The sequence below is a fragment of the Heloderma suspectum genome, chromosome 3 (assembly GCF_057233095.1).
Source record: "Heloderma suspectum isolate Gila_16-S chromosome 3, 16-S_ref, whole genome shotgun sequence".
NCBI classification, from domain to species: domain Eukaryota; kingdom Metazoa; phylum Chordata; class Lepidosauria; order Squamata; family Helodermatidae; genus Heloderma; species Heloderma suspectum.
In genome coordinates this window covers 185,977,559-186,004,572 of record NC_139460.1, presented here as the reverse complement: position 1 = coordinate 186,004,572, position 27,014 = coordinate 185,977,559, and the positions used below count along the sequence as shown (strand labels likewise).

The following is a 27,014-nucleotide window of genomic DNA, read 5'->3' as shown; positions in this document are numbered from 1 at the left end:
TTTGGCCTCTGGAACCGAAGCAGAATTCAGATGGTTGAATCCCGCTTCAGGCCTGCCACACAGCATGGGCCCCCAGCTCCTTACCTGGGCCCTCGGGACGTGTGCCAGCAGCTGTCTTCCTGTTCCAGGGGGTTGCCGCTGCTGCCAGCTCCTGGGCCCTCAGGATGCATGCCAGCAGCTGTCTTCCTGTTCCAGGGAAGACATCCTTTTGGAGCTCTTTGCTGTCTCTTTCTCTTTTAACTACCCGAAATTATTTGGTGTCATTGCAAATTTGCCGACTTCACTGCTCATCCTTATCTCCAGATTATTTATGAACGAGTTCAAAAGCACTGGTCTCAGTAATATCCTTGAAGGACCACATTGTTTGCATCACTCCATTGCGAGATCCATTTCTTACTACTCTCTGCATCCTATTCTTTAACCAGTTACCAGTCTATAACCGTACCTCTGCTCTTATCCCATGACTGCTACATTTGCTCAAGAGACTTTAGCCTTGTTCAAGCATTCAGCTGAGTACATGAGGGCTTAAAGTGGGTAGAGGATGAGCCTGTGCATACTAGCCCCACCCCCTATGTCTCCTGCCCCCCTTCAGTTCAGACCTTGCTGTGTTCAATCTGCAAGGCCTGAACAAGAGCTCCATTCACATTCACTTGAATGTGAGTAGAACTCTCCATACATTTGTAGACCCTGCCAGGCAGTGACACCCACAACAGTAGCAACACTAAAAGGGTGTGTGTTCCTTTGGGGGTGTCACAACAGCAAAGACCAGCCAATTTTCCTTGGAGGGGGAAGTGTTAGACTGCTTAACTGCTAAACTCCAGGGCATTTCTACACCAGCCTAAAATCCTGCATTTAAAATGGGGTTTTCTGCTTCCATTTTAAATGCAGGATCACAACTGACTCCCTTTACACGTGCTTCCTTCCCTGCCTCCCTTCTCCCTGAATCTGAGTCTTCCATTATCTTTCATTGATCTCGATCCTCTTCTTGCTGCTTTAACTCTTTTCAGGGAGGAAACTGAAGCGGAACACAATGGGGTCATTATCTGTGATCTATTTAAAAAATGGAAAAAAGGGCATTTAGTGCAGGAGGGTCACAGCAGGGTCACAGCATCATGTAAAGAGCCCGCAAACTTCCCTGAAGGAGCAATCTCAATTGAAGGATAAAAGCTCTGTGTGGTGAAGCTCTCTTAAGTAGCCTTGAAAAAAGATATTGAAGAAAGACACTTGGGCCGGTTTAAAGTTTTAGCTGAATATGTGCTAATGAGTGGGTTATTGTTTTATTTGTGGTGTGCTTGATTTGGGGCCTCTATTGTTTTACTGGTGGTTTGATATGTGCCTGGGAGATTCACTTGTTAACCTGGGGAGGGATGGGGGCACCCCTATTTGTGTGGTTATGGTTTGGGGAGGGGGGATTAACAGGCTGAGGCCAGTTGAGGAGAAGAGTGGGTGATTCTGGGTGGCTCAGGACTGCATGGCTGCTGTGACAACCATGAGGCTGCCTCAACATGTCAATAGTCCAACACAGTATGACGGGACGTACTGTGGATGTCATTTTCTCAGTCAAGAAGCAGGAAGAGGATGTGAAGTGGGGGGTTTAACATCTAGTCCCTTGTCATGGTCAGTTGTTTTTCTGCTTAGGTTTAGACTTTCAACAGCTCTTTGCCTCTAGAAGGGTGGGGGACCTATGGTCTACTCCTGGGGGCTAAAAGATTCTGAAGGGCTCTGGGGCTGGGGCTCTTGTCTGTGCCCTGGTCGATACAGAGAGATGTCCCTGGCAGTTGACACAATCATGGCTAAGCACTCTCTCTTTCTCTGCAGAGTCCATGCAACTCCCTGGTACATAGCTGAGCTGAAGTCAAAACGTTGGAAGTTGGTGAGCCCATTATCAAGCCTATTCGGAGGTGGTAAGGGTAGCAAAGGATTTATTTTCTAGATTCATTGCATTTTCAGTGTCAACCATTGGAGCTTTTCTGTATGGTGAGGGGCCTATTACAATCTGGCCAAGAGAGAGAGAGTTGGTTGTACCGTCAGTGGCAAGTGTGCAAGACACTTTGAAGGTAATGTTGCATGTGCTGTATCTACTCACTGAGGAAGGGGGTCCATTGAGGGTGTCTTGCCTCAAAAACCTGGAGCCGGCACTGGGAATGCCAATATCCCCCTTACATGACTACATTAATGTTTAGCCTGGCTCTCAGCTACCCTTCATCAAATACCAAGAGATCATATAGCCCAGTCTTTCCTCTAAATGAAATGCAACCAGTCTACACCATACAGTCTATTATATCTTTGCTAAGCTACTGGCTGACAGTGCCATTCCATAGGCAGATTACTGGTTAATAGTACAGAATGTTCAGTTGATATCTCTTCAGTGGGAGCTGATTGTTAAGCAGATGATCTGTGTTTAAATGATGATACCCATCAGACCTTGGAGGTGATGCACACAGCTGAGAGGAGGGGACAGATGTGTGTAATTCATTGATATTTGCTGTTGGGAAGAGAGCTGTGAGTGGGCTGAAAGCACGTTGGGGGGCTGATCTGGGGTAATAAATGTGCTACCCTGTAGGAATGCCTCTTTGCCTCCACTTTGTGCTTCACTTGCATATTTTTAAATAAAAAACTATTACAGAAACACCCTGCATCTCTCCACTGCTCAGAATTCAAAAGCACTCATTCAAAAGGAAACCAAACCTGTGTTTTTTTATCCTTTAAACTTTTCACCCATCAGGGACGTGGAGGGCATGTAACACATGGAATAACGCTGCTCAGCACCAGGTCACTAGATCAAATTACAAGAGAGTATGGAATGCATTACTAAACTCAAATGAAGTTGTTGAAACCAAAGCACATATATGCCTCACCAAGCCCAGAACTCTGAATGTTCCTTATAAACCATTGCTGCTGTTATGTGTTCTAGGGGGTACTGTGGGTTATTGTTTTTGAACCTTGGCACCTCCAAGGTGGGTGAAGTTTCTGCTAAGCCCTCACTTCTGTGTGTGCTGAATAAAGAACAGTTGTGTTTGAGGCCTGCTGATTCTTGCAGTCATTCCTACTACCTATACAACATTTTGTGGCAATGAGGATGGGATTCTGAGAGCTACACAGGCAGCAAGGACTGTGAATCCATTTACACAGCTAACTGGTAAGCAGTCAGCTAGACCCACTTAAGAACTTGAGCAACTCTTGTGTTTTTAAAAAAAGAGAATTAAAATCAAAATGTCCGCTCTTGGACATGTTGGAGAGTTTTATGTTAGTCAACCTGCTTCCTGGGATTCTTATGCAGAATGGCTTTCATTCTGTCTTGAAGCTAATAAGATAGCTAATGCTGATCAAAAGCAAGCTGTGCTCTTAACTATTTGTGGGCCACAGACATTTGCCATAATAAGATCCCTCACTGCTCCTGCCCCACCCAAAATGTTTGATGAACTTGTAGGGTTATTGAAGATACATTTCTCACCAAATCCTTCAGTTATTGTGCAGATACATAAATTTCACAAACGAATGCAGCAACCTGGAGAGGGCATTTCTGCTTATATTGCAGAACTGCACCATCTTTCTCAACACTGCAATTTTTAGGATTTTCTAGAGGATATGTTGGGGGATCACCTTGTCTGTGGGGTTTATGATGAAGCACTACAACAACACCTCCTGTCTGAGCCAAACTTGACATTTGCAATGGCTCAAGAAAAGGCATTAGCCAGTGAGACTGCATCACTACATGTCACAGAACACAGAGATGCAGATGATGTAAATGCCATCTGGAGCAAACAGCCTGAGAATTCTGGGCAACAAGGTCCACAGAACACAAGAAATGCACCCTACATAAAATCTGCAGATAGGCCCTGGCTTACCTATTCCTGCTCAGGTTTTGGAGGACCACATCAGTGCTCTTTGTGCAGATTCAAGCATGCTAAGTGCAGGTTTTGCAAGAAGAAGGGCCACCTTGAGCAAGTCTGCCATTCAAAATCTGTCAGCACAAGGTCAAGGAACTATAACAAGGAGTCACTCCACCTAGCGTCTCATGGGGTTGATTATCCACAAGGTGATGAAACTCAACAGCTACATCACAGTCAGAAGGTCTGTGGTAAGGAACCTCAAGATTCTGTGTTGAATGCAACAGTATTAATCAATGGCCGGAAGTGCAAGATGGAAGTGGATTTGGGGTCTGGCATATCCATATTTAACAGAGACACCTTTAAGCACATATTTTCTGGGACCCTTGCTCCAAAATTGTCAAGTCCATCATGCATTCTGCATGATTACAATGCATAGAAGGTTGATATCATGGGATGCTGCACTGTAGATGTACAGTATGGCCCCTTCCAAGGGAAGCTTCCACTTATATTTGTGGAGGGGCAGAGGAAAAACCTCTTGGGGAGAAACTGGTTCTCATCAATAGAGATTAGCATTCAAGGAATTCACCCCCCTACTACAGCAATTGTTAATACATTTCCAAGGGTATTTTCTAAAGAATTGGGAGAATACAAGAGGAAGCCAGTGTCGCTCCATCTGGATCCATCTATTGCACCAATTTGTATGAAAGCCAGGAATGTGCCTTTTGCACTGTGGGAAAAAATTGAAGAAGAGCTTGAGCATCTCATCAAGCAAGGTGTGCTAGAACCAGTTACAAAGACCCAGTGGGCTATACCCATTGTGCTGGTATGAATGCCTAATGGGAAGGTGAGACTGTGTAGGGATTACAACTGCATTATGAATAAGGCACGTAAGCAGCATCCATACTCAGTGCCTGCTATCAATCGACTCCTCGCTGTTCTTGGTGGAGGGAAGGTCTTTGCAAAACTTGATCTGGTCCAAGCATATCAACCGTTGGTCATCAATGATTCTACAGCAGATGCCCAAACAATCACTCATTGAGGGGCATTCCAAGTAAAATGCCTGCAATTCGGAATTTCTGTGGCCCTTGGACTGTTCCGACAATTCATAGAAACCCTACTTTCTGGAATTCCAGGTATTGTACCATATTTTGACAATGTCTTGCTCATGGGATCAACAGAAGAACTTGCTGAATGACTTCAAGAAGTCCTACAACGTTTTGACACATCTGGCATTCATGTAAAAAAGGAGAAATGTGAAACTGGTACCTCCAGCGTAACATTTTTGGGCCAGCATATTGATGCTTCCGACATTCACCCCACTGATGAAAAAATATGTGCAATATATGCACCTGCTCCAAAAACAAAGCAGGAACGTCAGGCCTTCTTGGGACTTCTCAATTTCTACCATGTGCTTCTTCCACAAAAGGCTACCGTTGCTGAGCCATTGCATTGCTTGCTGGGAAAAGGAGTTCCATGGAAATTGACCTGCCAGTATGAGAATGCTTTCCAGAATGTCAAACACTTATTGAGTTAAAATTCTGTGCTTGTACATTATGATGAAACCCCCCACACTAATCCTTACTTCTTATGGGGTTGGTGCTGTGCTAAGCCACAAATTTCCAGATGGTATAGAGGCACCAATTGCTTATTATTCATGGACTATGTCATCCACTGAAAGGAACTTTGCATAAATTGACAGAGAAGGCCTGGCTGTTATTTCAGGAGTCAAAAAGTTCCACAACTATCTCTATGGCTATGCTTTTGAAATACACATGCATCACAAGCCTCTTTTAGGAATCTTCTTTCCTGGTAAGCCTACTCCCTGCATGCTATCACCTTGCATGCAGTGCTGGAGCATTCAGCTCAATGCTTATGATAGCTAATGCTATTAGCAATAGCTAATGCTGATGGACTGAGTCAGGTACTACTTCAAAGTCCAGATTTTGTTGTACAGTATTGACTCATATTGAAAAAACTGTAAATGAGTGCAGTATTTGTCAAGCCACTAGGCACAATCCACCAAGGGCACCTATCTTTCCATGGGAAGTGACCAAGAAGCCTTGGTCAAGAATCCATATCAATTTTGCAGGACCATCTCAAGGGAAAACTTCTTGGTTGTGGTAGATTCTTACTCAAAATGGCTTGAAGTAGTCTTAGTACCATCACAAACAGCCGCTGCAACAATCACAGCAGTGCACCACTTATTTGCAACCCATGGATTGTCTGATGCTATAGTCTCAGACAATGGGAGTACTTTTACATCTGCTGAAGTTAAACCATTTGCAGACAAGAACCTTATTCGGGCTGTCCGCATTGTACCTCCACATCCCTGAGCAAATGGCCAAGCTGAACGGATGGGGCAGACAACAAAAGATGCCCTGAAGCGCATCGCGGGAGGAGACTGGCCAACACGCCGTGCTAAGTTTCTCATTCCTCAACATGTTACTCTTTGTGCAACAACAGGAGTCAGTCCGGCAGAGTTACTTATGGGGCGGCATCTAAAAACTTGCCTTGCCCGTCTCCATCCAGGCTTAGCTGAAGACTTACAAAGCAAACGGGAGCAAGCTCTGGATGCTGCTTTCTCAACTCCTACTCTGTTCATTTGCCGCACAAGATCAGGTGTTTGCTGGGAACTATGGTGCTGGACCGAGGTGGGTTCCTTCCTCTAACATTGAAGTCACTGTGTCATACAAGGTCCAGTGTGCAGATGGGTCAGTGTGGCATTGCCATGTTGACCAGCTGAGAAGGCATTCTGGCCAGAGTAGGTTATCATCAGCAGAAATCATCACCTGTTGAAGTCCCAGAACCACTAACCAATGGGAGCAATACTCCTTCCTTACCTATAGCAGTTACTGAAAGGAAGTAATCTGAGCAATATACACCTACTAGTCAACTGCAGAGACTGTGCCGTGAAAGGGTTCCTCCTTGTTGGCTGAAAGACTACGATAACTAAGGGGGAAGAAATATTATGTATTCTAGGGGGTACTGTGGGTTAGTTATTATGTTTAACCTTGGCAGCTCCAGTAGAATTGGGAGCAGCAACAGTGGGTGGCGCTTCTGCTAAGCCCTCACTTCTGTATGTGCTGAATAAAGAACAGCTGTGTTTGAGGCCTGCTGATTCCTGCACTCAGTCCTACCTATACAACAGCTGCAGTATAGTGCATTTTGTGGTAATGAAGGAAGTAGAATGATAAAATTGAAAACCAACCATCAGCTAGGCCCCTTTCTTTCTCCCCATCATTCCATTCCCTTTCAAAACTGATGGAGATTCATGTCCCCTGTGTTTTTGTTTAAAAATTGAACTTTCCATTTTTAATCCTGATAAAGTGCTACTACACATAGCACAGATCTAGACTTCTGGCAGGCCCCCCCAGAAGCTGATTGCAAGTTTTCTTCAGGTAGAAATTTGCAGTGGCTCAAGAACGGGAATGGGCCTTGCTGGCTCACATGACAACAAAGTCAAGGCAAGCTTTTAATAGCAGCAGGTAAAGGGGGGAGTAGATAGTAGGCAGCAACTTAATCTCTTTAATTTATTACAAAACAAAGAGCCCAAGGGTGGTGCTGTCGCAAGTTTTTCAAGGCTTGTTGTATCAATATTATCACAAATCATCAGCCAACTTGAACAATACTTGACAGCTGGAGTTAAAAGTATCCCAGTGTTGAAGATATCCAGGGATAGCTTCAGCTTTGGGAGGAACTTGGACCAAGTGTCCTCTTGCAGGCTTCCTTGTCTCATGAGTGGGCCCCTCATGGATGCAGCTCTCCAGGCTGCATCCTGCACCGTTTTAATTTCTCACAATGACTGAGTGGTGCTAGGTCAACAGTATTGTGGAAAATGAAAAAGATCAGATCCAGCCATTTGCACCAGTTTGAGTGCCAGGTGAGAAAAATAATTTAAGCAGAAGCCAGGGCAGGCATCAGCAATGGGCCTTGGGACCCTGGCAGATGCCCATAGTTGCCAGGTGCTGGCGCTGGCCCTGAGAACATTGCAGGCACTTGTTAGGTGTTAACCGCAACACTTATTGGTCTGTCTGGGAGTTGGCTATATCTGCTTTGGCGCACAGAGCACTCACAGATAGTGACATAATTTACATATTAAAAATAAGCTGAAGATTTGCTACTTGTTGAGTGAACCTAACATTCTTGCAACTGGAATGTACAATGTAGGCAATTTGCCATGGGAATGAGCTTTACATGTCGATGAAGCTTGGTCCTGATCCTGCAAACCTCCAAGGTTTTATAGCCACCTTGGATTTTCGCTTCTGTCAGTATCAGGGTGCTAGATTTTGAGGGTAGAACAGGTGCCTCCTGTCTAGGATTGGCTGTGTCAAGCCCTGATCCTGCAAACCCTAAAGTTTGTCTAGCCACCACCACCCCTTTTTGCTCTACTTGGGATTTTTGCTTTCCTGGGGTAATTGCACAGGTTTTTGATGGTGGATTGGGTGCCTCCCAACTAGGAGAGGCTGTGTGTGAAGTTCTGTCCTGATCCTGCAAACTGCCAAGGTTTTATAACCATGTCCCTCTTTTTGCTGCACTCTGAATTTTCACTGCTTGGTGAGTGATCGCGCCGGGTTTTGATGGTGGATCGGCTGCCTGCTGACCGGGGGAGGCTGTGTAGGAAGTTTTGTCTGGATCCTGCAAACCAAACTTCCAGTGCTTTAGAGGTGAAACAGCGCCACTGCTCAGGTGGGAGAACTGTAACTAGTGCAGGAGGCTGGGGGTGTGTGAGTCAAATTATACACAGTAGCTTATTAGCTCAGTCATATGGTGGGGCATCATGGACTATTTAAAAAATAAGCTACTGTGAGTAGCTTATTAAGACACCAGGAGTTATCATGACGTCTGAACACAACAATAGTGCCTGCATGTTGAGTCTCAAGATGAAGTGTGAGTGGAGAGGTCTGCAGACATCCAAATTAGGCTCTGCGGGTCATGTGATGGTTACAAGATTGGAGCTGGAGCTAGGTCTCAGTGACTAGGGTCACTGGGAACAAGAAGGGGAAAAGTGTTGGATTCCCAGTTTTGGAAATATAAACTTCAGCTGTTACTCAGATGCATTTCCATTCTGGGCAAAGTACACTGGCACCTTTTACCAGTGGATCACAGAGAAAATGTATTAATCCTCTTTTGTGTTACATATATGACCCCAGACATGGTCTGAAGGTACATGCGGCAGCTACCTTGCTGAAGCTAAGCAGGTCTGGGTCTGGCCAGTGCTTGGAGGGGAGACCACACAGGAACCATGTATAGCCACCTTGAGTTCCATGATGGAAGAAAGGTGGGATATACATGAAATAAAATTTAAAAAAATTACAACTGCAGGTTTTACACTGCAATCTTATACCTGTTCACTCAGAAGTCCTTCTGTTCACTTGGACTTACTCCCTGACAAATGTTTTTAAGATTGCAATTAAAACAAATTGATCAATTGAAGATTAAGGGAGCAATCCTATGGCTGCTAGACTACGGCTAGACGGCCATAGGATATGCTGTTTTTGGGGAACTGTGCTCCGAGGCTGATTCCTGAAAACCGACCTCCCCCCACTTCGGCACTGCCGCTGCCCTGTCCTCTGCACTCGCAAGAGGAGCGCGGAGGGGCCGGAAAAGGGCGTGGCTGGGGGGTGTTCCAGGGCGGGGAGATTGTAGCTCCTTGTACAACACATCCAATGTGTCATACAGCAGCCTCCTTCCCCACTCGGTGCTCCTGTGGCTAGACAGCCGCAATTGGCTGTCTAGCCACAAATGCAGGGCAGGAGAAGCATGGAGGGAATTATCCCCTCCGTGCTTCTCTTCCTCTGCTTTGGATAGGCAGTCGGATCCGTGTTTGGAGGCGACCACCTATCTAGATAGGATTGCGCCCTAATTTAATTTACTCTACAAACTGAGGGCACATGTTTGATTTTAGGATACTTTTTGTTTGGATGTGTTATCAAAACTGAGTGAAAATACTAAAAAGGGCTTTTCCTTTCAACAATGAGTGGAAGCTTTGATTTGATAAACTGTAAATCATACATATATTTTGGCTCCTTCCTGCTCATGGATATAGCGCTAAACTATAGTTTAGTACAGGGATGGGCAACATGTGGCCCGCCATGGCTATTTATGTCCCTCCCCACCATCCCACCAACGCTGCCAACACCAAAATCCCAGCAACAAGGTGCACTGGAAGCACATGCCTTGTTGCCCAGCAGTAGGGCTCCTAGCAATTTTGAGCATGATTCTGCTTGGAAACAGACTGTGCACTCCCTGCACACCTTGCTTCCCAGCAGAGCTGCTGATTCTACAGAGAAACAGAGCACACAGGAATGGCTCCCTTCGTGTATCTCGTTTCTCTGCAAAATGGGACTTCCAATTCTGCTGAGAAACAAGATTATGTGCTCCCTGTGTAGCAAAGCCACTGGGATTTTGGTGGCAACAGGGGCCTCATCTACTGCTGACAGGAAAGGGAGCAGCACCCCTAAGTTCCTGAGGGGAGGGCCAATGTGTCCCACACAACCCCCAGAAGTTGCCCTCCCCAAGTTTTAGTGTTACATGCAAACCAGGTCAGTATATTGGGTTTTGCTGCCATTTAAAAAAAAAAATCGGATTCACTTGTATTCTTAGTAATATTTTATGAGTTTTCAAATCTGTGAACTGGTATGGAATTCTCTGATGAATAGCAGCATATAAGTCTTGTTAATATGTATTTCAAAACTACTTGTTTACATGGTCATTTCCCTTGAAACAACTACACATTAACTCAAATACAGGGTCATTTTTTAAATGTACTTGCATCCTATGCAATTCTAATATTTTATAAATAAAATTATATCCAATATTGTGACTTGCCTCCTACAATCATGAACAAAACATTATTTCTACTATTGTATGTTGATGTTCTGTCACGGAATTAGGTCCAGGCTGTCTAAAAGATTTAGTGCATGTGTTAGAGAATAACTAGATAATAATAAAAAGCGCTACTGTAGAACATAGGCCTTCAATGTGCAAATGGTTGATAAAGTTAGGTTCTTTGATAGTGTTGATTTTTCTCATTATATAAAAACAGGCTTACATGCATCATACTGTATTTTAACAACTCCAGTATCTCCTAGGTGATTCTTCACTGGTATGTCATAAATGTGAGGATGAAATATATGTGGCTATTATGTTATTGAGAGCTTAAAACCACAAAGGCTACCTTTTTCAGATCTCTGCTTCATCCCTCGCAGCAGTGACATGAAAAATGGTTGCCTCAAAAGGTTCTGAGCAACTAACTGCTTTGGCCTATGAACCACTGAGGGCCACACCTTATGTCCATTGACTGAAGGCACTTACTCTCATATATTAAGTCAGCAACTGCATATGCCTTTTAGGCACAATACAAGCAGCTCATTTTGACCTTCAAAGCCATAAGTACACATAGCATCCATCCATGACCAATTATAATGTCCAAGGCATATAAAGAGGTTCTCAAAGGTTGCTTCCTGTAGTATGTGTACCAAGATTAATATCATTCTACTACATTAGAGCCCTGGTGTAAGGGAAGGCTTCAACAAGCCAGGCTCCTATTAATGATGAAACAGTGGCAGTCAGAGGAACATGTTTGGAAGATGAGAGTGAGCTGTGTTATACAAACAACTATGCAACATGTGCCACTTGGCAGGATAGCTTCCTTTAACTCGCTGGTCTCCTGGAGAAGAGGCACTGTTATCTGAAAACACGTAAGAAAGTAAGAAGAGCTGTGACCAGACCAAAGGCCTATCTAGTCCAGCATTATTCTTACAATGGCCAACCTATGGGAATGTCTATGGGAAGCCCAAAAGTAGGACATGAGCTCAATAGCACCCTCTTGCTCATGCTCCCTAGCAACTGGTATTATTATTAAAGCCATCCAAATTGACAGCCAATACTACATCTTGTGGTAGCAATTTCCATCGTTTAACTATGTGCTGTGTGAAGTACCTCCTTCCCGGGTTCTAGGATTATACATAATTTTACACACCTCTATCATGTCCCCCCTTACTCTCTTTTTCTAAGCTAAAAAGCCCCAAGCATTGCAACCTTTCCTCATAGAGGAGTTACTCTAGCCCCTTGATCATTTGGTTGCCATTTTCTGCACCTTTTCCAGTTCTACAATATCCTTTACACAGTGCAATAATCAGAAATGGAATACAGTATACAAGTGTGGTCACATCAGAGATTTGGGATCATTCGGAATCAAAAATAAAACTGCCAATATCATAATGCCTTTATAGGCATTATGATATTGGCAGTTTTATTTTTGATTCCTCTCCGAATGATCCCAAAACTGTTTGCACAAAGGCTGAATCTTAGAGATGCCTGGGTGAGCAACCTTCATTCTAATCAATACCCCATACACCATAAGATTCTAATTTTTTTTTGCTATACTTTGGTCTCTTCCACTACTGTCTTCCAAAGCCCAAGCATACTTTGGCAGTACTAAAACAACTTTGGGCATTTAGCTATGTAATAGTGTATTTTACATAGCCTGTTTTTGAAATGCTTATGATATTTATTAGTAGGTTTTTCTCCCTCTTCTTTAAATGGTGCAGCTAGAGTAAATACCAACCCTAAAAAATAAATACAAGACTGGATTTCACTTAGTTGGCTTAAGCCACCCTTATAAGAAAAATATGTGTGAGTTAGTGATAAATGTGTGAGACAGCACAGCTTGGGAGTTGCTAGTTCATTTTTATTTACGGTCTTCATCCTCTGAGCCCATTTCAGTTCCAAGTTGTTTTTTCCTTGCAGGGAAGGATGGGGAGGGGTGATAAGAAAGTCATTAAAAACATTACAGTCCAACTAGAAAACTCTGATTACAACTCCAGTTTTCTTCATGCTCTCCAGTTACAAGATACTTAGGAGTTCATTACAGATTTAGGATTTTTTCATTGAGTGCAATCTGTGACTGGGTGAGGTTTGCCAAGTAAGTCACCATTAGCAGGTCCTGAAAAGAATGGGATATGTTTTACGATTACACAGAATACAGTTGTATAATATAAGCAAACACTAATTAGAAGTAGCACATTTATAACTGGGTACACTGACTGCCAAGAGAGTGCAGAGCTTTTTAAACTTCCAATTTGAGACCAGCAAGGCTTTCATTTTGTACTGAAAAAACAGTAACATACCTTGGCACTTCATACTTGTACCAACAGGATTTAGTATTTTATTGATACTATGTATTTGAATCTCACTTTCTGCAATATTACACACAAAGGTTGTGTAGATGTTGTGCCTCCATTTTCCAGAGAGAAAAACTGAATAAGAGGTAGCCACCACTATCTATCATTATGGTTGGCCTTCGGAGCACAGCTGCCTAACAACACTGTAGCATCCCACTCTCAGAGGGCCAACCATAGACAATCCGGCTACTAGAACATTGTCCTTTGCAGAGAGGATCCTAGAGCTACCTGCAAAATAAGCAAGGGGAGGGAAGGCAGGGTATCTGTGTGAGCACACATGTGTATCTATGGGGGTGTAGAATGGGGGAGAAGGACGTGTTTGTGCTGCCCCACTCACTATGGCACCACCGACTGCCCACCAATGCATCCTCCCAAAGGATTCCCCAGCCACCAACGCAACCCTCCTTCCAAAAAAAGGTTGCCCACACCTGTACTAGATGAAAGCATTCAAGGGAGCTTGAGAGAAGACTCTTCTACATAGCACCAAATGAAATAGCTAACATTCTTTCATGGACAATATATATATGCACATGCATGCCCTCACAAAGCAAACATTTTTATCCCCATGAGCAGCTTTTCAGATCAATACAATTCAATACAGTTCTTTGTAGGGAGAAGATAGGGAAAGGTAGGGAAAGCTGCCTTTATGAAGTTACCCCCTCGAAGTTCCCTCTGGTAGTTCAGGAAGGCTGTTCCACCAGAGATCAAAGGTAGCCTTGAAATCAGTACATAAAGTTAACACTAAACTGAACAAGAGCTCACTCGCCTATGCACACCTGTCTTAGGCACTGGGGGCAGACTAAGGGCTTAAAAAGAACCAATTTACAAAAATTTTGCTTGTTTCTTGTATGGATATTTTTTTATTCAGCAGAGGCTCCCAAGCAAATGTCTATTTAAATGTCTGCTCCAAGGACTTACATTGATATTGCTATTCAACATCGTCTCAAAGTCCTCCGGTGAAATCTTTGGAACTTGACTTATAAGGTCCATCAGAAAGCGGCCAACAGTGTTGTCAGCAGCCACTTTACCAGACTAGATACAAAGACAGGAAGTGATACCACTTAACACATGCAGTAACATAAAATAAAAATTAAACAAGCAATGCGTACAGAGCAAACTGTGCATATCTTACCAGCACATCTTCTGCATACTGCAGCACTGTGCTCAGGGTATCCTGAATCCGAGCAGAAGCTGTCCCCACTTGCTGAAGGTCACTGGACAAGCTAATAACTCGATTTGGGCTGAAGCAAGTCTTCATGACAAGATCAACTGGGAGTACAGGGCAAGGGTGGAAGTAAGACTGTTAAGAACAGAACTGTGGCTACTAGTCATTCCATAAGATGAGTTTACAGACAAGTAATTTAGCAGTAAGAATGATGCTGATTCATTGCTCATAACTCTTCTGAAATGATCCCCCACCCTTTAATGGGAATTCAACAACTGTCTGATGCTTTTGCTTTATCTCTTCTCATTTGCCCAAATTAGAACAGAATAATAGAATAGTAGGGGTGGAAGGGACCTATAAGACCGTCGAGTCCAACCCCCTGCTCAATGCAGGAATCTAAGTCAAAGCATCCCTGACAAGTGGCTGTCCAGCTTCATCTTGGATGCCTCCAGTGTGGGACAGCCCACTACCACCCTAGGTCATTGGTTCCATTGTCGTATTGCTCTAACAGGGAGTTTTTCCTGATGTTCAGCCAGAATCTCGCTTCCTGTACCTTGAGCCCATTATTCCATGTCCTGCACTCTGAGATGATCAAGAAGAGATCCTGGCCTTCCTCTCTGTGACAGCCTTTCAAGTACTTGAAGAGCGCTATCATATCTCCCCTCAGTCTTCTCAAGTTGCACAATAGTATTTATAGAGTTGAGAGCATTATTGGTAAAGTGTTTCATTAATCAGAGATTAAAATCAATTTTTAAAAAATCTGGAGTGTGAAGGTTTGATAGTGCTAATTAGTGTACATCTTCTACTTTAGGGAAAGCATTTAAGGGCTGAACTACCTGGACAACAGCAGACTAGGGTCTCTAAAACATCTGCAAAGTGGCAGGAAAGAGAAGGTGGGGGAGTGTGTACATACACACATTGCTATGTGTGCTCAACTCCTTTTGCCATTTCCCCTGTAGAACCCTCCTCGCACCTACTTTTCTTCACAACATGGCCTATACTCATCTAGAACGGTCTTTGGGGAAAGAAGATTGCGGGGGGAAGAGCATATACTGATTCAAGTTATGCCATCACCACAACCTTGCAGCTGTTCAGCTGCAATCCAGGTTTCCCAGAACTGGGTCTGTTATCAAACACCTAGCTGGGCACAAATGCTTTTAAATATAGTAACTTATAAATATAGTAAAGACTGGGGAGCAGACAGTTAACATTATTGTCCCCTCCCTGCTGCAGTCTTCACTGCCAGGAGAGTGAGGAGTAGCAGACTGTCTAGTGGCCCAAGAGGAGGTACTCCAGCCCTAGGGATGAAATCATGTGGTGGTCCTGGTGGGCTATTTTCCCATGTGGTCACTGCAGAGCTTTTCAACAGCAGCAGTTGGAGCACCATACCTTTACAAGTTACCACTGCCTTCTTTTTTTAATGTGTTTATATTTATATTGTATGTTTATTGTGTGTCGATTATCTTTTATTATAAGCTGCCTTGGAGGCTTGATGTCAGGCAGAAATAAGTATTTTAAAATAAATAATTTTAGTTAGGTGTTAATTCATTCCAGAAAATTGGTATCTTTCTACTATTTGATCAACTGGTTAAAATCCTCATTGAAGCGCCTTGTTTTTAACTGGAACATAGCCCTAAGTATTATTTTTCTACATCCAGCACCAGTCTTGTAAACAAATATTAGAGAAAGCAGTCACCCATCCTTTGTTCTGAATCACTCATCTGTACCCTCCCCTCTACCGTTTGCACGCAGAGATAACATGTACAGAAGCCACAGCCTGTATTCCATAGAGCAGGAGTGGGGAACATGTGGTCCCCACAGGTAGGACTCCAATTCCTATCAGCCACACCCAACATGGCCAATAGTTAGAAAGTATAGGAACTGTAGTCCACCATAAGGAGGATCACAGGTTTCTCCCTCCTGCCTAAGAGGCAATACAGTGGAGTGCTACAGCTGTTCTAGGCTAGGAGATACCACTATAACTAGGTTTGAAGTGGTATAAGTACGTAGGTATATGTATTTGATGCTTTGATACTTTTTCCAGGCAAACTGTATGGCTGTTGCGGGCTACAGAGTAAATAATCCAATGGGATAGACTTCCGTATTAGATCCTACTTTGATTACCCTTACAACCTGAGAGGGTCAGCAACTTTGTTTTTTTATAGCTAAACAATATAACTTCAACAATTGCTTCATCGTTTGCAACTATTTCAAACATTAGTTTATCATGTATTTTGCCTTCCTAAGCTTCAGCTTGTTTCCTGATGCTTTAATTCACTCTGCCAGACCAACAAATCTTCAATTCAGCCCAGCATTTTTCTTGGAAGCTAGACTTGCTAATTGTGCCCATCACGAGACTGAAGACAAAGAAGGCTTATATGCTGCATTATGTGTGCACAATCATACACACGTGTCCAGCTGGGGTTGTGTCAGTGGAGACTTGGCCAGGGAGAAGATTTACCTATACCACAGCCAGTGCTTTTCTTTCACTCTGTAGGAGCGAATGGTAACTATTTATCTTATATGGGAAAAAGTAAAGGGGTGAACTTAAGGATACCTCTGGAAAGGATGTTAACCTTTCTCTAGTAACTTCAGCATCTGGCATAAGAGGCAGCTTTAGTCCCCTCTCAGCTTTGTCCCAGATTGCAGGCCTTTCACTTAATCCCATAGAACTCAGAGGCACTGACAGCCAAATTAACTCCTACTTGCCTCTCACTATGTTCTGTTTCTTGGTGATCCTAGAGAGCAGCACCAGAGTACGACAGAAACTTGGGAAGACAGACATATACTTCTTTCATCAGTCAGACATTAATCAAGCATCAAACAAGAAAGAGTGCTTACCACCTATCCGTTCTGTGTCATAGTAGGCATACTTCACTGTGAGGGGAGTGAACATTACTCCCATAGTCTTACCAGGGACTCCCATTGCAGTACTAGAAGAAAGACACATTTTCTTAGTGCAACATTTCCAAACAAGAGCACAGAACATCTTTTACATAGACAGCCTTATCAGTGCACCAATTCTGAGAAGCATAGAGAGCGCATGCCCACCCCCATGTATCCCACCAGAATAAGGTAAGAATCATGAGAAAGGAAGAAGCAATCAAGCAGGACGTCACACTCGGGGGTAGTGTGATGCACAGAGTTAGGGAGCTGGCATTAGATGTGGTAGGCCCTGGTTTGAGACAACATGAAACAAGTCCCCATTTTCAGCCTACCTACCTCTCACATTTATTGCAGAAATAAATGCAAGAACTGTCAAGCACTTTATACACAAAGAGTGCTTCTGAACTTTCAGATGCATGAACACCTGCTTAAAAATCAAGGTAATAATAGAATAGAAAACAGAAGCACAGATGTAATCATTAAAGCCTGCTCATTTCCATTTTTCCATAAATAGCATATGGAAGAGAGCAAGTGCCACACCTCCATAAAAATGGTTTCATCCAGCCAACTGGGATCCTTAAAAATAAGGTGATGGATGATTTCTCCTTTTTCCATGCATGTTTATTAAAATATTCTCCAAGCCCTTTGTTAATCTGAAATTTGATTTCAGAAATAAGAGGGTCTTCTCAGTAGTACTGCCAAAACTCTAAAACAAGATCCATTGGGTTGCTTCCCTTTCATTAAGATATGCTTAGACAACATTTTTATTTCAGAAAGCTTTCAATATGTATTCTGCTGCTTCTAGACTTTCTTGGTATTGCTATTTTACTGCCTTGTTTATTTTTAAATTCTGAATTATTTTTGTAATTTGTCATGATAATTTAAAATTTTACCCTGTAAACTACTTTGGGTGTGTTTCTACAGAGAAGTGAGGTATAAACTAATCCAACGTAACAGTGAATCTGGATCACAAGCTTCATTTTGTAATCTATAAAGAAAACATATGTTCGAGATCTCTGGTTGCATGAATCAAGATGAGGATAAAATGAGGGCAATGCTGAGGTTGCTTTGACAAATACCTGACATACGCCTTAATGCTCATGCGTCCATTTTGTAGACTGCTGTCCACAGTGAGGTGAATTGGATTGTGTGCTTCCCGACTGTAATATTCATGAATTAAGACAGAATGTTCGGTGATGTCGTGTCCTGTTGCATACCTTCATAAATACAAAGATAATTACACACAGAACCCCTTTCATTCAACACAGACATATAAAGATGATTATGCTTGGAACACAAATAAATCTTTTGCCAGTAGGGTATAGTACACAATGCTCAGCTATTCAGAATTTAGATGCATCCACAAAGTGTATCTGTGCTATCCTCTTAAGTATTTTAAATAAATATAATTACTATGCACAATTTGTGATATTGCACAACATTATTACTGATCACAAGGCACATCTATTAAGGCATCAGCCTTAGCTTCCAATTTCCTGGCTTTGTGAAGCTTGAGAAATGAATTAGCCTTAACTCTGATCTTAAACCAGTTTTTTTATCATTGAATTTCCCTGGTTTTTAAAAAGGAAAATAATTTCAGTGATCTGAAAAACACAAAAATACAAACTAAAAAACAAAACACTAACAAATAATTGACTGAGTAGATGTGTACAAATGAATACATATGTCCATGTATGTTCAGAAAGGCTTCTGAGTGAGCCTGCAAAGGATTCCAACATACCCTTTCCCTCCCTATTCCTTCTTCATCAGTGATCTATCAGTCAGTGAGAGTGATTTCCCAATAGCAATAATGTATTTATTACATTTATATCCCACCTTTCCTCCAAGGAAATCAAGGTTCTCCCCCTCCCCATTTTATCCTCACAATCTTGTGAGAGATTGTGATTGGCCCAAGGTCACCCAGTGAGCTTCATGGCTGAGTGGGGACTTTGACCTCTGATCTCCCCAATCTTAATCCAACAGTAACCACTAAATTACACAATGACACTGAATATAGTCCAATTCCTCCCAACAGCCCATACATAAACTGATACTTCTTTCCTTGCTATGTGGTCTATATATTCAAAAATGAAGTTTGTTACGAGATAATTTTTGAAGATTCAAAATTAATGGTAACCAAAATACTTTCATCGTCCACAGCAGCACTGAGAAAAACAAGAATAGTAGTTAGCAGCACTGAGAAAAACAAGAATAGTAGTTAACAGCACTAGACATTCACTTTTATAGCATCTGAGATGGCCCTTGCAAAAGTATTCTTTTGTCTTCAGGAAAGGTACAGGCTCTCAATTATTAATGTATGGTTAAGGACATGTGTTCTTATGTATTCTCCTAAAAGTCATAAACAAGAGCAGACACAATACATCTGATATAAAATGAAGCCTATCAAGTGAGTACGAATATACATAAAAAGTAGAGAACACTTGTGTGTTTTCTCATCAATCATTCCAAGACAGACTTAAGTATCCCTTTCTCATACTGAAGCTTGAAGCTAGGAGCAGGCTTTACTAAGTAATACAAACATATTTTAGATCCTAAGCCACCACATTCTGTGCAAGGGATATAAAGTCCCCATTCAGCTGCAATGGCAAATCATGGCTTCTTATGAGAAAAACCCTGCATGAGCCTCAGGCTCATCCCATCCGTTGTGCGCAAGATTCAAACCTTCTGCTTATGAACTAATCAGAGTTGCTTTGTTCTAACTGTGGTTAGTTAAAATAACCCAGAATCAAGTGTTCAATTGCCATTTATTTTAACTAACCACTGACAGAACTAGCCAGAGTTCCCCAAGTTCAAATAAAACAGGGAACCGTGGTCAATTCCAAAGTTTTCTGTCCCCTCCTATCTTGTAGTGATAGGAAATGTGAGGGGAAAGCATGTGAGCTGGAGGCATATCCTCTTAATGACAAATCATGATTTGTCATTATGACTGAATCAGGCCTTACACAGTGAACATCAGTTATAGATACTATGACAATAGCATCCCAACATTCATGATGATGTAGCTGCATAATGTGAGTCATTTATAGGTTATTTTTTATTATGTGCTGGTATATCAATCTGTATAGCACAAAATGCTCTTCCCCTCCAGCTAACTGGGGACACAGCAACTTAGTACAGAATGATGACCTACCATCCAAGAATAATCTCACTGGGAGAAACTTTCTTGTGCAGTTCATACATGTTCTTGGCAAATTCCATGTCAACTGCCACCTGGAAGTCAACAAAAACAACATGAGGGTCTGCATTAGTGAAGATTAAACTCATTACACTATCTAACGCAGTCCCATGTAGTGTTACTGCCAGCAGCTCTCCAGGGCCTGAAACAGAGGGCCTTCCCAGCCCTGTTATCCAGCATCTTTTAACTTGAGATGCTGGGGGTTGAACTCTGAGCATTGTGGCAGACCAAGCAAATCTTTTACATTTGCATGATCTTACCCCTGCTGCTCAATTAGGAAACTCTATAATTAAATGCCTCCAAGAGAATTCTGGGATTAAAAATGGGACCCCGCTGCCTAATATCACCCAGTATGGGCTTCTGACCCAAGTGTGATAAAAACGTCTTAGCTCTGAGGTTTACCAGATGTACCAGGCAATTAGAAATAAATCCTTTTATTGCTTAGAAAGGAATCCAGATAAGGAGGTGTCAATGTTAGATTTAGGTTTACAACTTTCAATTAGTAGAGTTTCGTAAAGTCATTAGGTCAGATGGGCCATCAGATAAGTGACCAAGAGGCCTCACTGGAGATAGTAAATATGTAAGAAAAACAAGCCCACAAGACAGGATGATATCAAGTGAATGGATCTGAGGCAAAAAACATACCTGTAACATGTCAAGGAAAGTTAAGATGTTTGGATAAGTATGTTGGTATGCACATTAATCTAGATAAGAAACTTCAAAATTCGATACCCTTATTTAGACATATGAAGATTTAGAGTAGAAAGGTTATCTTTGGAATTCTTGGATAAGAAACATAAGCCGTAGTAAAAATAGTTTAGACATATTTTATAGCATCCAAAAAGTATAGAAAGGAGACTCAGAAGCTGTCCTTTAGGATCAGCTTTCCCCAACGTGTTGCCTGTAGAATCAACTTGGTAAGCTTGATTATCATTGAGAACTAGCAAATGTACTTGACTCTGCTTAGAAGCTTTGTTTAAAAATGATGTTAGATGTTTTCATGTGTTTGAATTTATGCATGCATAAGCTCTTGTATTTAGTACCGTTATGCTAATACTTTGGAGTAAAAGACAAAAAAGACAAACTCTTGCCTGAGAGTGTGTTTCTTAAGAACTAGAATTCTGTATTACCTATATCTGAGTGAAGTACTGAACTGGCTCTAGATGGTATCTGGTTGTAAGGGGAATTTGACTGTATAAACAATAGACAGGTGATCAAGGGTCACCAACGTACTGACAATATAGTTTGAGGAACCTCTGAACCAGGGCATATGCCACAGCATGTTCTCAACCACTGAGTTATATCCCCTCCTCCCATTCCCCAAGTCTCCAGCAAGTCCAGAAAGGGGAGATATTGGCTCCCGCGCATTTCATGGGGCAGGGGGAGCCAAAAGTAGAGCAGGAAGACACAGACCAGGGCATTAACAGAATGGGGAAATTAGGCAAACATCATGGCAGAGCAGTAGAACATGAGGGAGTTTAGCGCATTGTCCCCAGCAGCTGTCAGTCGCTGTTGCTGTTAGCTTATCTGCAGTCTTGCCTTATCAATTTCCTTGTAGGTTACCTACTCCACTTAGGTGCTCCCGCTGACAGCTGCAACATACAAGATGCTGATATGGCAAGACTACACATACTGGACAGGCGAAAGTGCGCTCAGGGGCACTTGGGAAAGAATGGAAAAAATAATAATTAAAAAATTATGAACACATTTGCGTACTCCTGAAGCACCAAAAAAACCCAGTTTTTTAAAGGTGGTGAGCAAGTGACGGTCCCTCCAAAGTGTTGTTGGGGCACTCAGTGGTGGGGCAGTCACTAGCAAGGGAGACTGAAGTGGCACTGTCACAAAGAGTGGCATGAGCTTTTTTGCTGCTCTTGCTAAGCGGCCATGCAGCCAATCCTGGCAACCCACAATAAAATAACTCTCCCGCGTTTGGATAACATGACAACCCACCATGGGTATAAACAACCCTATAACAAGCTATGGGCTCTCAGGGTGGCTTGCATGCGGAAATTAAGCCACCCTGTGGAAAACACGCCAGGTTTCGACAACATAACATCCACCCGTGGTGTGTTGTCGTGTCTTGCAAACCCAGTCAATGTCTGATACCTACTCCATTGTTTCACGGTAATAGCTAGCATTGTAATTAGCTTAAGTTTCATAGCAGTTGATAATTACAGTATCATTTTGTTGTTTTAGTAAGGGAAATGCTTTAAAATACTTGACCATTATTCAACAATATTTGAGTGGTTTGAAATGTTTTCTGATTGGTTAAATGCCCAACCACAGAATGTACTGAAACATTCCAACTGCAGAGAGAATTAAGCAGTCAATAATAGATTGGATGACTTGCAAACAGATTCTGTGAGTAAAGTGAGGTCAGATATGCTCAGAAACCCACACAGAGGTCACAAGAAGAGGAGAACCTGCATGGGTAGGTCAAGAAATCTGAGGTCACAGAAGTTCAATGGGAGGAATTTCCAGGAGTCAGGGAGCACAGGTGCTTGCTGTCAAGAGGAAGGGAGCAGAGTAGATGGAATAGGAGAGATGCAAGGAAAAGGGTAGCAGAAGAGACATAACTAAAGGGGATACTGGGAAAGCTCAGACAGAAAAAGCTGCATGTTGTTGGCAAAATGGGTGGGGACAAAGAGAGAGAAAAAACTGGAAAGCCAGATGAAAGAAGCATGATCAAGTCTGGCAGTAGCCTGAAAAGTAGGAACTTGAGGGAAACTTGGGGCAGGGAGAAGACATGGGAGCTGACAAACTCCATGCCTTTTACAAAAAGTACATAGACTTCCTTAAGTCTGGACCTAAGGGGCCCCCAAGGTCCAAGAGGTAGCAAGGAGTGGGACTGAATTTCATACAACGATTTGCACCATCCAGCTAAATTCATCATGGAAAGAAAGTGGCAGAACCTCTGGGCCAGGTCTGGATGAGACCCCAGTAATGAAAGGTAGTAATGCTACAAGCAAGAGATTTTGTTTTGTTTTCATTTTTTGTATTACATCTTTGACTTTTAAAAATACATCTGCAGTAGAAGGGAAAAAATCCTGTGAAGGAAATATGCATGAATAACAACAACTTTGTCTTTTGAAAGCGAATAACTACTTTCAAGAGATACAAGGGATGAGCAATCTAGACCTGTCCTCTCTCAGGCAGGCACTGTGGCAGCATTAGAGCTCTAACTTTGTAGAAGTGACAGTCTGTGGGCTATTCCCTCCATGGGGCAGACAGTAGCAAAGCCACTGGCAGTGATTCCAGACATTGGGGCTTGCAACAAGAGTATCTTTCTTATACAAGAACCATGGTTAAACAAGTTTATAAAATCCAGAGAAAATATTCATGAAAAGCTTCTTATTTCCAGTCTGTCCAGAACTGTCCAGGTAGTTTGATCTAGTCCTCCATCTACAAAAGTTTATTTCGGGCATAATCCTATCAGTGTAGTTGGCCGGCTCCAAACTTGAGGTGGCTGACTATCCAATGCAGGGCGGGTGGAGCACAGAGGGGATCCTCTCCTCCACGCTCTAGCCGCCCTGCATTTGCAGCTAGACAGCCGATTTGGGCTGTCTAGCTGAGGACCTTGGAGTGGGAGGTGGGGAGGCTGCATGGCACATAGGAAGCATCGTAACACTGCTTCCACAGTCTCCTCCCCTCCTCCAGGAACGCCCCCTTTTCGTCTGCTCCACACTGCATTTACGAGTGCGGAGGCGGGGAAGAACTGTGCCACTATGATGCAGTGGGGGGCGGGGCAGGGAGCATGGTTTCTGGGATTCGAGCCCAGAGCCCTGGCTCCGAGCTCAGCTCCCAGAAACCTAAAAATCCTCTGGCTGTCTAGACACTATCTAGCAGGATTAGGATTGTTTAACATTTATCATAGGATTGTTCTCCCCATCTCACTCCTAAACATTTGCACTGGATTGTACATTAGTAGATATAAAATCTCAGCAATGCTAACACAAAATTGCTGTTTGAGGCAATATACCAATACTGCAATTAGTTTCACGCTTATCCTCAGTAGACCCTTATCCTAAGCACAAATTTACTAGCCAAAAAGCAAGCAGATTATTAGATTTCAAAGAAGTGACTCTTCTACAGAATCACAGGATCTTTAAACCCAGTATTCCCCTGTTCTACCTAGTGTTCCAAGACCACAGTTTTCCATTGGGCTTAGCACTGAGTGGCTAGAGTAATGACATAATACAGCTTGAGGACCAAGCCAGTACTTACCTCATCTTCTGACTCATTGTGAGGGACCGAGAAGCAATTGGTGACTTCCACTGAATGTTTGTCGACTGTGCCTGTGAAATTAAAGACAATATGTTTCTCAAAGAGGAAACCTTCCCAACTAAAGCCCCTGGATCACATGGGAAGGGATTGTACTCAATATATAGGATAGGAGAATCCTGACCAGAAAGGGCATTAGATTCAGTTTTGTTGAGAAAGTAGCTTTGAGACCAAAATTGCCACCCAGCTTTCCTTCCCAGTTTCACCACAAAATTGCCACCTCAGTTTCTTTCACTATCTAGCAGAGGACGATTTTACATTGGCATATGACAACATAATCTTAATTTGCAAGGCTTAATTTGTGCCATCCCATGGGACCAGTTTTCCAGAACCTGCACTTTTTCTTGCCTTTAGATGATGAATGCTTCCCTGCCAAAATTTCCTCTTCTTCATAATTTAGTCAAGGTACATCTAGTCCGTGTGTTAAGACATGTGAACATAGAAAAGTTTGAGCAGTGTAGTAGCTAGAGATTGAGTTACTAATTAGGAAGTCCCTGTTTTCAATCTTGGCATGAATTCAAGCATCCTCCACTCTGCTTCAACACCCATCCGTAGTATGGGGATAATCTACTTCTCTACCTTACAAGATTGTTGAGAATGTATGTGAAGTGCTTTGGGATCTAACACAGTAAAATGAATGGAATAGAGAGACCTGGGTTTAAATCCTTTACTCAGCCATAACCGGTTTACAATTGTTACATAACTGGTTTACAAATTGTTACAAATTGAAACAAATTGCTGTCACTTTGCCTATTTTACAAAGATAATTCTGTATGCCAGGTGTGGGCAACTTGTGGCCCTCCATGTTTCAGCCTACAACTCCTATCAGTCCTAGACAGCATAGCTAGTGATGAGGGATCATGGGAGTTGTAGGCCAAAACACTTGGAGGGTCCAAGTTACTCACCCCTGCTGTACACCAACAAACTGTCATAAAGGAAATGGGATAAATAATGCCATCACAGAAATGACAGCATTATGAAGAAGTGATTGGAACTACAAAACACAAGGCCCCGAATCACGCCATGTCTATCTTACAAACTCAGTCATGTGTCCTTAAAAGCAACCCATTCAGCCCCAGCCTGTGGATAACGCTGATTTGCCTTTCAACAAAATAATCACGTGAAGCATTCTGAAAACGCTACCAAGTTTTCCTATTAAAAGAGTAAAGGCAGCACATACAGAGCTCATATAATCACATAGGCCCCGCTTTGGGTTGAGGGATGGGGGCCCGCAGGGCAGATGATTAGGATTTCTAGGCACCCCTTCGGCCTTCTTTTTCCGGCGCATGAGGATGCGTTTAAGTGCTGCTTCGCTGGCTAGAACGGGGCCCCGCTTGCCCGGTTCGGCCCTACACGAGGCTTCTACTAAGCACGACCCTACGACAGCCAAAGCGCGACGGCTTTACCAAGCAGCGTGCCGATGACCCGCGCCGCGCCCTCGTTGCGCCTCTCAAAGCTGTCCACGATGGAGGCCAGCACCACCGGATGCAGCCGGACCGCGCGGCCGCCGGGGAAAGGTGCCGCCAGCGCAGCAGGCGGAGCGGGGGGAGGGGGAGCCGGCGCGGCCTGAGCGGAAGCCGCAGCCGGCGCTGCCGAAGGGACGGCCAGGGAAGCCGCAGCCGCCGACGCAGCCGCCGGAGAAGCAGCCTGCGAAGCGTTAGCCGCCGTCGCCATCTTGTCGCAAAAGAACTCACGAAGGAACTCGTCAGCAGGGATGGGGGGGGGTCGGGCGACAGTTAGTCACGTGCTACCCTCTTCCTGAATGGCTGCTTGCGAACCCGTCACGCCAGTTTCCTTTCTACAGCTTCACACCTATAGAGATACGAAGCTATATAGAGCAACTCACTGATAGAGATATGGAGCTTCCTGGTTCTTTTAGGCTGCAACCCCATACACATTTACCTGGATGTAAGTACCATGGTCTTACTTCTGAGTACACATGCATAGGGTTGTGGTGCTAGAGTCTTACAGTCAGCAGGAAGCAGAATTAAAACGTTAGCTCCGTTTAGGGCATAATCCCATGCAGGTTTAGATAGAAAGAAGTCCTATGACTCTCAGCATTCCCCACTCAGCATGGCTGGTTGGGGAATGTTGGCAGTTGTAGAACTTTTTTCTATCTAAAAATGCATAAGATTGCAATTCAATAGTGAGTTCCATGTGGTTCTAGCAAGAGAACTGCAGTCCATGTTGTCTTATTTGGATCACTGCCTTGTTGTGGCAAAGGGGCTTGCGTAACTCAGTGAAGCCATAAGCTGTGCCGTGCAGGGCCACCCAAGATGACAGGTCATGGCGGAGAGTTCTGACAAAATGTGGTCCACTGGAGAAGGAAATGGCAACCCACTCCAGTATTCTTGCCAAGAAAACCCCATGGAACGTATCACAAGGCTAAAAGAGATGACGCCGGAAGATGAGCCCCTCAGGTCAGAAGGTGTCCAATATACTACTGGGGAAGAGCAAAGGGAATTTCC

The 27,014-nt window shown here is 43.2% G+C and overlaps 1 protein-coding gene and 1 long non-coding RNA gene across 21 annotated transcripts in view; one reads left to right on the top strand and one right to left on the bottom strand.

The window, feature by feature from the left end:
- LOC146350526 (uncharacterized) overlaps nucleotides 1–27,014 on the top strand; it is a 201,994-nt gene that overhangs the window by 61,585 nt on the left and 113,395 nt on the right. For 14 of the 19 annotated variants that reach the window (XR_014788761.1, XR_014788765.1, XR_014788764.1 and 11 more), the window contains one exon: nucleotides 1,819–12,773. This is a non-coding gene — a long non-coding RNA (uncharacterized LOC146350526). Of the gene's footprint in view, nucleotides 1–1,818; nucleotides 12,774–27,014 lie in introns of those variants that run through there. The other 5 variants (XR_014788754.1, XR_014788749.1, XR_014788753.1 and 2 more) reach the window with 2 other exon arrangements.
- On the bottom strand, nucleotides 12,505–26,238 carry EIF3F (eukaryotic translation initiation factor 3 subunit F). Of its 2 annotated transcripts, XM_084841402.1 has the most exons (8): nucleotides 25,953–26,238; nucleotides 24,490–24,560; nucleotides 20,221–20,300; nucleotides 18,149–18,286; nucleotides 17,025–17,116; nucleotides 14,151–14,287; nucleotides 13,937–14,050; nucleotides 12,505–12,780 (listed from the first exon to the last, which is right to left on the bottom strand). In XM_084841402.1, exons 1-8 carry the CDS (start codon nucleotides 26,218–26,220, stop codon nucleotides 12,703–12,705), a joined length of 978 nt encoding a protein of 325 aa, XP_084697528.1. In that variant the 5' UTR covers nucleotides 26,221–26,238; the 3' UTR covers nucleotides 12,505–12,702. The 2 variants fall into 2 exon arrangements, with proteins under 2 accessions (XP_084697528.1, XP_084697529.1); XM_084841403.1 differs by lacking the exon at nucleotides 13,937–14,050.

Bases quoted from the DNA above. Each gene is read 5' to 3' on its own strand.
- EIF3F (XM_084841402.1), bottom strand. From the start codon at position 26,220: ATGGCGACGGCGGCTAACGCTTCGCAGGCTGCTTCTCCGGCGGCTGCG. The intron at 24,561-25,952 runs GTAAAGCCGTCG...TTAATTTCACAG, and splicing joins GGTCATCGGCACGCTGCTTG to GCACAGTCGACAAACATTCA. The intron at 17,117-18,148 runs GTATTTGTCAAA...TCTTTCTTCTAG, and splicing joins AGCATTAAGGCGTATGTCAG to TACTGCAATGGGAGTCCCTG.